This window comes from Podarcis cretensis (genome assembly GCF_951804945.1).
Source record: "Podarcis cretensis genome assembly, chromosome: 4".
Taxonomy (NCBI): Eukaryota; Metazoa; Chordata; class Lepidosauria; order Squamata; family Lacertidae; genus Podarcis; species Podarcis cretensis.
Window position 1 is genome coordinate 24,570,684 of NC_137173.1, and position 12,632 is coordinate 24,583,315.

At 44.1% G+C, this 12,632-nt stretch overlaps 1 protein-coding gene across 2 annotated transcripts in view; it reads right to left on the reverse strand.

Annotated features, from left to right (window-relative positions):
- The window catches only part of LATS2 (large tumor suppressor kinase 2), a 46,263-nt gene that overhangs the window by 8,209 nt on the left and 25,422 nt on the right, over positions 1-12,632 (reverse strand). For both annotated transcript variants that reach the window (XM_079973410.1, XM_079973411.1), the window contains exons 3-5: positions 4,195-4,327; positions 1,936-3,479; positions 118-700 (exon numbers count right to left, since the gene is read on the reverse strand). In XM_079973410.1, coding sequence (XP_079829536.1) covers positions 118-700; positions 1,936-3,479; positions 4,195-4,327 — 2,260 coding nt within the window. The remainder of the gene's footprint in view (positions 1-117; positions 701-1,935; positions 3,480-4,194; positions 4,328-12,632) is intronic.

The window sequence follows — 12,632 nt, forward strand, 5'->3', positions numbered from 1 at the left end:
GCTATAAGCCACTCTAGGGATTTTTTCTGAAGGGGAGGATATATACATATGTTGAAGTCATCGTAACAACAACTATGGCACATTTCGAAGCTATCTCCTTGCCCCCAAGCCCAGTACCTTTCTGGTAATATTTCGAGTTGTGTGTCCACCTGAATCCAGTGCAGAGGCCAAAGTCGGTCAGTTTGATGTGTCCATCGAGATCAATCAGAATGTTATCAGGCTTGATGTCTCTATGGATAAACCCCATTTTGTGCACGCTCTCTATGGCCAGCGTGAGTTCAGCAATGTAAAACCGAGCTAGCTTTTCTGGAAAGACTTCCATCCGGATGAGCAGGCTCATCATGTCTCCGCCGGGGATGTAGTCCATCACAAAATACAGGTTCTCCTTGTCCTGGAAGGAGTAGTAGAGCTTAACCACCCATTCATTGTCTGCCTCTGCAAGGATATCCCTTTCGGCCTTGACATGGGCAACTTGGTTACGGTTCAGCACGTCTTTCTTCCTCAGGGTTTTCATGGCGTACAGGGCGTGGGTGTCCACTTTGCAGGCAAGGCAGACTTCCCCAAAAGCACCGATACCCAGAGTCTTGATTTTTACAAACATGGATTTGTCCATTTTGGCTCTCTTGAGCCTGTTGTAGTTGGACTCCTTTTGGTAGAGAATTTTCCTCATCTGCTCTTGTTCTGTTTCACAAAGGCCAGCCTGGGTTAAGATTATGAGGTAGGGAGAGAAAAATCAAGGGAGTCAGGATCATCACACACAAACACAAAATTGCCGGAAAAGCTGTACAATCACATCAGTTACGAAAAATGTGGAACTAAAGCTCAGTCTGTTTTTGTTCCATCTCACCCTCTAAATATCTAAAAGCAGTACATGCAGGTTGCATTCATTCTATTACTTTGTTATTTTCAGTTCATGCTTCTAAGGTTAAAATCTGGCTCAAAAATAATCACCGCAACTATCTAATTCCTCACTGCATTTCACTAGCCCACATGGCAAGGAAGGTAACCTTGGAAAATCTGAGGGAAATCCCTGATAAAATTTTGTAAGTCAAAGGGATTCCACTGGTCATTAAGCCATAAGAGGACCCATAAGCAAAGGCGTAGCAAGCCACTCAGGTGCCTGGTATGGGGGCGTGTCCTGCAACTGGGGGCGGGGTGAGCCTCTTCGACACCTGAAGCCTCTTCACCACATTCCCCTCAGCTGTAGGGCAGCTGAGAGAGAGGCAGTAGGCAGATGCAAGTCCCACGCTGCCATTTCAGGCAGCGCAGAACCTGCAGGCACCTAAGTCACCATGTCACTCCTAAAAAGTTTCGTGAGCCCAATTTTTAAAAAAAACTTGTTTTGTCATCCCCCTTCAGTGATGACACACAGGGCGGACCACACCCCTCATACCCCCCTTCCTCCACCACTGCCCATAAGAGGAATCAAGCCAAAGGCATAAGAATTCTAGCATCCTAGTTTCAACACTGGCAACCAGATGCCTATGGGAAGCCTCCGAGCAGAATATTACAAACAGCCCTCTCCCACTGCTATACTCCAACCACAGGAATTTAGAGGTCTGCTGCCTTTGATAACACAGCTTCCATAGAGCCAACATGAAGAGGAGTCTACCAATTCTATGAGTCATTGACAGCCTTATCTTCCATGTGTTGTTTGTCTATTCCCCTTGATATCAGGGGCAGTGTGGCTTGGCTTTCTGCTCCTTCCTCTGTATTGGCGGGAAAAACTGGGTGTGGAAGAAGCACAAATGACACCCAGCACTAAATCAATGGTCCTGAGTGTCAGAAATTATCTCTGTAGGGGGTTGGATGAAATTGTGATGTATCAGGAAGTGTGAGAGACTTGCATATCTATGCTGTAATCAATACAGAGGTCTGCTACGTTATCCCAATCTTACCTTTCGGAAAAAACAAAAGCACAAACACACAAATTACCTTGGCCATTTCTTGCTCCAGCTGCAGCCGGCGATTAATTTTCTGCTGGTAGGTCTTGATGACGTTCTCCACATGCTGCTCCATGTAGAATTTAAAGGCAAACGGCGAGTAGCTTTTAATACGTGACTCTCTTTTCTCTTCATCTCTGCCGTTCTTCCGCACCGGCACTGGGGACGTCTGGATCTGTTTCTTATCTTTGCCTGGCTTTTCCGCTTTGGCCGACTTGATTTTGTCATTCCTTTCCCCGTTTTCCTCAGCTTTGTTTCCTGATGAGCTGGGGACTCCCCGAAGGGTCTGCTCGATCCCTGTACGTAAGCAGTTCATATCAAACTGCTCGGAACTACTGGGCAGCAGCAAATGCTTCGGATAAGGAGGCGGAGGGCACCTCAGCTCCTGATTGCTATAGTCCACATCTAGCTGGTAGGCATTAGCTCCTCCAACAGGAAGGGGGTGCTGTTCGGCCATTCCTAAGCCATCCACAGCCGAAGACTGCGCAGCCAGCCAGCCAGGATGAGCGGGGCCTACTGCAGTCTGAGGCTCAGGCCTCATCACCCTTGTGCTCTTCACTGGCTGTAGAATATGAGCAGATGTGACGGCCGTGATGGTGTTTGGAGAAGTAATGGACGCCTCAGCTTTGCCTGGAGAAGTCTGCCTCATGGATATCGGCATCTGTTGCTGGTGGCTGTTGAAAGAATTGGTTCTGCTTGGGACGCAGCCCTCAGGCCTGAAGGGCACGTGCTGCCGGACCGATGCTTCCAGGGATGGGTTCTGCAACGAGTCGCGGCGGGACGACGACGAGGACGACGACGAAGAGGTCGTCTGCCACTGCTGAACTTGAGGGTTGTTCATATCATACAGGTCCATGTTCAGACTGTTTCTGGATGGCGTCAACAGGCCCTGCGGTGGGCTGTCTGAAAATTCGTTCGTGTACGCTGGGCCTCCTCTGGCGATCACGTGCATCGGATGGGAGGAGGGGATGGGTTGCTTGTGATGGGAGTGTGGCATATACAGACCGCCTGGCGCTTGCTGGAACCCGTGGCCGGAGTTATTCTGAACAACCGTTCCTTTGTTTGGAAGGCTTGGATACCCTCCTTCCTGCTGCAACTTGTTCTGGAAAGAATGGCTCCTCTGAATGCCATAGCCGAGAGCCTGAGCCTCCCCTTGAACCATCACGGGCTGCCTGCCGTAATGAGGGCTGTTTGAGCCAAGCTGCAAGGCCTGGCTGCTGTGGCCAGCCACTGGGTAGTTGATCACTGGGGCATCCATGTTTGCAGGATAGGCTTTCTGCTGGTGACTGCCAGGAGTATTGTGGGAGCCTAAGCTGGCAGGCCTTTGTACTGGAGAGTTCATGGTTGCAGACTGAGAAGCAGAGAGCAAGTAGTCCATGTATGGCCTGGGAACGTCACCCAGCATGTTAGCAGCTTCTGCCCCAAAGCCTGCACCTTCATAGCCCGGGTTGCTAACCTGGTGGTAGGGTGGGAAAGATTCGCTGGACCCTTCAAAACTTGGTCTGCGGCTTATGTTGTTTGGCATGATACCCTTTCCTGTAGTGGGGAAAGAAAGATAATGGGTTGGGTAGTGTTAGGAAACCATTCAGGTGAATAGACTTATTACTGCGTATGCACATAACACTTCATTCATCATTTCACAAAAAGGTTTCAGATCTGTGAACAAGGGCAAAAAAATACCCCACTGTCATGGGTTAAAACAACACTTAAACTTGGCTCTGTACAACACTGCAATGCAAATGATGAAACAGTTTTGAAACTAAAAGGTCGAACTGTTCTTCCTAGTAAATTCAAGTGTGTTTCTTGGCTAAGTTTACCTTTGCATTTGCATTGAACCAGAAATAAGGAAGTGGAAGGAGGAGTAAGAGTGAAATGCTACATGATTCTTCAGGATGAGGATACGAGTGCATCCACACTTATGGTAAAATACAATTTCTTTTCTTTCTGTACTGACAACAAGGCAAAATTCTCACATTCAATCTTTCATTGCAAACTCCCATTTAAAACCCTTCAACAGCAAAATGCAATGCAATTGTTGCAAGGCTTCTATCTGGTTGCATCAAACTTTAGCACATTGGGAATGAAACTTGAAGTATATATTGCCACACAGTCCACAGGTCAATGATCATTTTATCCCTTGAGAAACCACACTTAACAGGGTCAAGACTGCTACCAAGTTGCTTTCATATTCCACACATCATCAAACCAGGTGAAAGCTTAGGAATGAAATGGAGAGAGCACCCACACTTACCCGAAGATGTCTGTTTAATTACCCGGACTATTTGTTCATTTCTGGGATCCAAGTATCCCATCTTGCTAATGTATTCCAAAGCTGCTTCAATGCTTCTACTGCCAGTTTGTTTTAGGGCTCTCACAGCCATCTCCTAGACAAAACAGATATACAGAAACACAAATGAAGGCCCAAGTCAACGATCCGATGGCATAACACCGTTGAAGCTAAACAGCCATATGAATTTCAGTCCATTTACTGATTAAATCATTGATGTAAGTACAGAACTCTGGCTTTGAAGAAAAAACAAACACCCTACTTTAGGAACATAGGAAGCTGCCTTATACTGAGTCAGAATGGTGGTCCATTTAGTATTTAGTATTGTCTCCAGGGTTTCAGGCAGAAGCTTTTCATAGGTCTAAAGACACCAGGGACCAAACCTTAGACCTTCTGCTGGCTAATGTGATGCTCTACTGCTAAGCTGTGGGCTTCCCCCAGTTTCAGAAGCATTAACATGTTGCAGCAGACACTGCAGGGTGACCTTTTCTAAGAGGGCATCACCTTTCTATAAGTACTTGCATGAAAAATAACATTTTTAAAAATCCTGCTGCATAACCAGCAATTAACCTAAAGGTTTGAAGTGTGTTAACCAAAACTGGGCTGACCAAGCAATGAAGTTTTTGCTATCGGGGGGTTGGATTAGATGAACCCCTTCCAACTCTACGGTTCTAGATTAGCAATATCAGGCACCTTAGAAATAATAAAACTATGTTTTGGCATTCTAGAAGCAATCAGCACATGGCACGCACAGCATGGAGCAAGTGGACAGACAAAAGTTCTTTTCCCTCTTTCCGAACTCTAGTGCTTGTGGAAATCCAATTGAAGCTGAATGTTGGGAGATTTGGGACCGATAAAAGAAAGCACTGCTTCATGCAGCGCATGATCAAACTATGGAGCTCACTTCTCCCCAGGAGGCAGTGACCAACTTGGACAAGCTTGGAAACAGGATTAGACAAATTTGTGGAGGACAGGACTTTCAATGGCTGCTAGCCGTGATAGCTATGCTCTGCCACCACAGTTGGAGGCCAGCCATGCTGCTGAACACCAGTTGCTGAAAACCACAAGAGGGAAGAGTGCTATTGTCCTCATGTCCTGCTCTCTGGTTTCCCAGAGGCATCTGGTTGTCCACCATGAAAACAGGCCATTGATCTGATCCACAAGGCTCTTCCTATGTTCTTGGATGTCCTACTAGTGTGAAATGTTTTCCACCACTCTGAAATTATGGTTTCCTTTATGTCCACTGCCATTTTTTTTAATGAGTCGGTGGTTCATACTCTTATAAATAAATCAAAATAAACAAACAAAACTTCGTCCTGTAGTTCCCTGGATAGAAATCACTTAGAAAGTTCTTGTGAGCCTGTAAAACTGTTTAAACAAAAGTATAATTTTTTATTATATTACTGACTTGGTCCCAACAAAGCCAAAGAAACCATTCCTTCCAGTATTCCTTGTGGCAAGCCTAGTATAAATTAAGCCTAGACTTTAGTAATCCCCTCATGTTTTGAAGATGAACATTGAATGGACGGTGTTGAAGGCATATTCAGCAGTCAGGAGGTTCGGGCTTACATATGCCCCAATTTCCCCCTCTCCCAACCTTTGCCTTGTGGCTGAATCTGCTTCGCTATGTCAAGCTGCAAAACGAAGGCAAATGAGAAACTGCAAATGTGCCCCTCTGCCCTCAACATTTTTATTCATTTAATTCCTATCCTCCCTTTCTATCATAGTGTTCTAAGCAGTACGTACACCTCAAAAACATGTTTGATCATTCCATATGGGAAAGCAAACATTACATAATCCAACAGCCGTCTTTGATGCCAGTTGGGTTCTTCTGTTTGGACTGTGGCAGCTTGGGATGGAGGGAATATGTGTCAGCAGTTTGCTTCCTGGCTAACCAACCCGCCTTACACACAAAACATGACTCCCCCACCCTAAAAATAACCTCCACTCCATTACGGAGAGCCTTCTTTCGTACTCTGAACTTCATGGCTCTAGTGTAAACACAAGGTGAAGTCAGACCCGGCAATAAAGCTGAACTAGCACAAAACATGCTATTTGCTCTGAACTGGTCCAGCGTTAGTGCTTATTCAGTAAGGGAGTTATGAGTCAAAGGAATCTAGTTGCCTCAAGTTAGAAGCCCTTTAGAAAATACTAAATGTTTCCACTTGCACACAACTGAATATATTTGCCACAATAGAGAAACACAGCGATAAAAATCGTGCTAGTTACTGAGAGGTGCTTAAATGTTTTAATGTGAATGATCTTGTAACCACAGGTTAAAACGTATTTTTTAGAAAACTTAGTAGGCACCCGAGCAAATTTGCAAATTTCCCAGAGTGGGAGAGGGAAGGGGGAGACATTTTCATACGACTCTTTCACTACACGCAAGTTGAAAAGCCAGTTTTGTTGCTAAGTCCTATAAGTGGATGTAAGACAACAATGCCGGATTTACGGTAGTTTTTCCAGTTAAGTAAGATATGCATAAAATGAAGCTCAAGCAAGGAGCACATAAGGTATTTTGTGTGTGTGAGCTTTTGAAATAAAACAGCAATTTCTGATACACTTTCTTTTTTTGAAGTCTCAGATATAATGTTGTACTATTAAAAGCAGTCATTTTTATAGGTCTTAATGATGTCCTACTTGTTCTCATCTAGAGACATTCTTCATGTGCTCAGCTGTTAAGACTGTAATAGTACTGTATCACAAATAGAAGCCATTTATTAATTAAAAGCATTCTTATTCCTCTCTTCAACAAAAAAAAGATTCTCAGAGTAGCTTACAAATGTCAGTGACAAGGCAGTCATACACTAAGGTTTAAGGATACAGCACAAAAGGAAATGGGATTAGGAGGGAGGAGAAAGAAAAAGGAACCATTACAGAATCCTTATAACGATTAGCTGGAATTAAAACATTTTAAGGAAATGTTGCTGGCTTTTCAAGTAGAACTGATGGAGGGGCCCTGCCAGACCCATCTGTCTGTCTGTCTGTCTGTCTGTCTGTCTCTCTCTCTCTCTCTCTCTCTCTCTCTCACACACACACACACACACACAGTCTCACACGCTTTCAATAGCAACTCCTTGAACTCAATGTTCAGGGCAAGTAATCTGTCCGTTTGGCACTTTCAATGAACTGCGGCAATGAGGTTATTCCCTTCATTAGCATCAGTGATGCATTTTGCTAATTTTACCACACGCACGTGTTAGCCAAACATTCATTTGGCTGACATTACATTTATAAAATGTACCACCCAATATGCCAACTATTTCAGTACCGCAGGCACTAATTTAGAAGTGACTAGGTTCTAGTCATTCCCTTCCTGTTGCTTCCAAGAAAAATCTAGGGTATGTGCAGAAAAAAGCAAAACAAAACAAAAAACCCCTGTGCTGTTTACAAATCCTCCCAGGATTCAAGGAGAATAATTCTGTCAAGCTGGGTGTAAAGAAATCCCTCAGCTGTGAGTACAGATCAAAAGTTACAAGTCACTGGACTAACTGCCCTCAGAAAAACAAGCACGTTTAAGAATTGCAGGCCTGCCTTCTGGCGTCAGTTACAGCCCTTATACAAATATAGTATGGCAAATAACTCCCCACACTTGTGACATACTTTATATTAATAATGCAGCTTCATTTTATGCACAAAAAGGAACAGTGTTCTACTCATTTATATATGCTTGCATCCAACCACCTTTCCAAGGAGGCCAGAGAAATTTATAGGGGTTCTGAGACAAGTTTCCCATCCGTGTCTGGGCCAAGCCCAAATTGGGCTTTGCTTCAGAAAAGGAATGGAAACGCACCTGGTACCTTCAAACGATTTCATTTTACAAAGCAGTGAAGTCTTCCAGTTCATCTCACCATTGTGTATAACAGCACCTTTGGGCAAAGCAATAATAAGCACCTTAAATAGGAAATTTCTATCTTTAATATTTCCTCTAGGAATATTTTAAACAGGGCTGTACACCCTTCAGGATAGCTGACCTGAATGCATTATAATTGATCCATATTCTGCTTAAGATATTCCTATCACTGTGAGCTGTTTACCCAGGTCACATTGTAATTAATGTGCGCTAGCTTTAAAGACAGAACTGCAATGGGGCAAGTAACAAACACAGTGGTATCTCGGGTTAAGTACTTAATTCGTTCCAGAGGTCCGTTCTTAACCTGAAACTGTTCTTAACCTGAAGCACCACTGCTTCCCGCTGCTGCTGCACTGCTGGAGCACGATTTCTGTTCTCATCCTGAAGCAAAGTTCTTAATCCGAGGTAATATTTCTGGGTTAGCGGAGTCTGTAACCTGAAGCGTATGTAACCTGAAGTGTATGTAACCTGAGATACCACTGTACAATCATTTGGAGTTCTGGATTTTAGAAAGTAATTTTGTACTACAGTGGCAATGTGGTGTAGTGGTTAGTCTATGACATGGGAGATTAGGGTTCAAATCACTGCTCAGCCATGAAGCACACTGGGTTGACCTTGGACCAGTCATAGTCCTATTATTATCATTATGATGATGATGATGATGATGCCCTTCATCCGAAGATCACAGGGTGCTTTACAATATAGAAAACACAAAAACACAAATAATAAAAACAAATTCAACCCCACCCCCACATAGTCATAATCATTTATAATTTTCTATAATAGTCTATCCTACCTCACATAATTGTTGAGAGGATAAAAAGGGGGGAGCATTTTTGGGGGAGGGGGATATAAATAAATAATACTGAAAAGGCACCTGAATGTCAGCCTAACTATTCCCATATTTTTAAAAAGCATGGAGAAACTGTTCCTTTCATTGTTCAAATAATATTCTGTAGTAGAATTTACTAATACATACATATATTTACACATGTATACTTAGTAATAATAAGCACATCAGAATGTTCTACATACATTATCTCAGTAATATTTATACTAATCGTGGTCCCTATTATTATCGCCACATTGTAGAGAAAAACAAGTAAGACAGGCCCAATTTCCATTGAATGTTAAACCATGGTTCAGCAACGTATGAGAACAAAACTCCACAAGCCACAAGGAAAAACAGGGTTCACACATCCCCCCCTTCCTTTTCCCCATGCGGCCAGGACTTGTGTTGAATTTATTTCCACCTTCCAAGGGGCTCACAGTTTAGCACTACCTATAAACTGGGGGTTGCAGTTTACAATGCTAGTTTCATAAAACATGGTTTGAAGTTGGCTTGTTTAGCAATTAGCCATTGTTTATTGTAAACCACAATTGCCCAGTTGGCATGCAAGGATAAGCTGAGACTTCTTCAAAAGCAGTACCAAACTCAGCAGAAGTCCTCTGCCTGGCCATGCAAGAAAATGAGAGGGGATGGGAGACCATACAAGCCTAATGTGTTGCTTGGACTAACAGAAGGTCGCCTACATAGTCCTAAATCATGGTTTAGGATTACGTGCGAGTGCTTCCAATTTCTTGCCTTCAGATCCCTAGTGAGTTTGTGGCTTAGGCTGCTCACAGCTCACACTCTTAATCATTAGCCTACACCAGGTGTGGCCAGCTTTTGTCCCTCCAGATGTTGTTGAGCTACAAGTCCCATCATCCTTGGTCATTGGCCATGCTTGCTAGGGCTGATAGGAGTTGCAGTTCAGCAACAGCTAGAGAGCCAAAGGTTACTCACGCCTGAACCACATCATCTTTTAAATGTACTCTCAGCGGGAGCAAGAAGACAGGGGACTGAGGATGTTTCATAGCTGTTATCGTCAACAAGTCTTGTCTCGATAAAGCCTGAAAGCAAAATTGACAAGGGGAATGAAAGGTTTGCAGCCAACAAATGAATTCCGGAAACTGTACATGGGCAAACGAAGGCAGCAGATGGTGGATGGAACAGCAAAGTGTGGGAGGTGATGTAAAGGATATATCCTGCCAGGAGCAGGAGACTGGAGCGGGGAGATAATGAGAAGAGTGCACACAGGACTAAGATGATTAGCGGAATCTAGGCAGGAGCATGTAGCCAAGGAAATAGGCTGCAGACAAAAATCTCTGTGGAGACATCCTTAGGAGTCTGTTGCACAAACTAGGAGTTGTGGAGTCACAGTTCAATTCATATGAGCCAGGATCAGTAAGACAGTCCATTACTGCTACCAAATCTTTGCCCATAATTCTTTAGGCTAAGCCATCGGTAGGCAAACTAAGGCCCGGGGGCCGGATCCGGCCCAATTGCCTACGGACAGTCTAGGAATCAGCGTGTTTTTACACAAGTAGAATGTGTCCTTTTATTTAAAATGCATCTCTGGGTTATTTGTTGGGCCTGCCTGGTGTTTTTACATGAGCACAATGTGTGCTTTTATTTAAAATGCATCTCTGGGTTATTTGTGAGGCATAGAAATTTGTTTTTTTAATTCAAATTATAGTCTGGCTTCCCCACAGGGTCTGAGGGACAGTGGACTGGCCCGCTGCTGAGAAAGTTTGCTGACCCCTGGGCTAAGCAATACAGAAGAACTCAAAACAGATCTTGAGCAGCAAATTATCTGTGCCCAAGCAAATCCCCTGCAATGAGCCATATAGAGCTCTTGTTTGGAACACAACCCCTGCGACAACAAAAAGTGGCTGCCTTCATATTTCCCCCAGTATTATGCATTTCTCCTTGCAATCTGTAAACCAGGAAAGAAATATGCCAGCGAAATAATATCATCCAGGAAAGGCGTGATCAGCTTACTATAAAACATAACATTCCATTTATATTTGCATGCTACTCAAGTCTAGTTGCACTTACTACATGTAAAATGCTGCACAACACAGAATCAGAATTCAAAATGACCGTAACAGGTTGGAGAACTGGGTGCAAGCTAACAAAACGAATTTCAATAGGGACAAATGTAAGGTTCTGCACTTAGGCAGGAAGAACCAAATGCACAAATATAGGATGGCTTACTGGCAGTACATGTGAAAAGGATGTAGGGGTCTTGGTGGACCACAAGCTTCATGGGAGTCAACAGTGTGATGCAGCAGCAAAAATAGCTAATACTATTCTAGGCTGCATCAACGGAAGTATAATGTCCAGAAGTAAGGGAAGCAATAGGTAAAGGTAAAGGGACCCCTGACCATTAGGTCCAGTTGTGGCCGACTCTGGGGTTGCAGCGCTCATCTCGCTTTATTGGCCGAGGGAGCCGGCGTACAGCTTCCGGGTCATGTGGCCAGCATGACTAAGCCGCTTCTGGTGAACCAGAGCAGTGCACAGAAACGCTGTTTACCTTCCCGCCGGAGCGGTACCTATTTATCTACTTGCACTTTGACGTGCTTTCGAACTGCTAGGTTGGCAGGCGCAGGGACCGAGCAATGGGAGCTCACCCCGTTGCGGGGATTCGAACCACCAACCTTCTGATCAGCAAGTCCTAGGCTCTGTGGTTTAACCCACAGTGCCACCCGCGTCCCAAGGGAAGTAATAGTACCACTCTATTCTGCCTTGGTCAGACCACAGCTGGAACACTGCGTCGTCCTGGGAGCTGCAATTTAAGAAGGATGTTGACAAGCTGGAACGTGTGTAGAGAAGGGCAACCACGATGATCAAGGGTCTGGAAGCCAAGCCTTATGAGGAACAGTTGAAGGAGCTGGATATGTTTAGTCTGGAAAAGAGGAGACTGAGAGGAGATATGATAGCCATCTTCAAATATCTTAAGGGCTGTCACATGAAGGAGGGAGCATGCTTGTTTTCTCCTGTTCTGGAGGGTAGGACTTGAACCAATGGCTTCAAGTTACAAGAAAGGAGATTCCAACTAAACATTAAGAAAAACTTTTTGACAGTAAGAGATGTTCAACAGTGGAACAGACTCCCACAAGAGGTAGTGGACTCTCCTTCCTTGGAGGTTCTTAAACAGAGGTTGGAAGGCTACCTGTAATGGATGCTTTAGTGAAGATTCTTGCATTCAGGGGGTTGGACTAGATGACCCTTGGGTCCCTTCCAACTCTACATTTCTAAGAAAAACACTTTGAAAAACAACTAACAAATAGGTATGCTGACCACATTCCCAAGTGGCAACTCCATCTGCTCTTCTTTGTGTGTTTCCCGATACACACGTTTCATGTTTGCTCCAGGTCATTTTGCACAATCAGTCATTGGAAATAGCTCAAGGACCTATCCACACTAATCTCAGCAACCTTAGCGGCAAACAGCAGCCAGAATGAATGTTTTCAGCAGGAAACCTGAGCCCCACTGGCTGCTCTTTCTTCAAAACAACAGATTCAGCTTTTTTAAAACCTTCAAGTGTAGTTCGGTGATCTCCTCCAACATTTCTCTCGCAGTGGTGCCCCTCCCCAATATTGGTAATTGTTCTATCCTGCCTTTCTCATTGTTTCTCAAGAGTTTTTGAACCAATTTTGTATGCAGTGACTCATTCACTATAGCTGCTTTGCAAATTTATTTCGTTTATCTTTTTTGAATTGG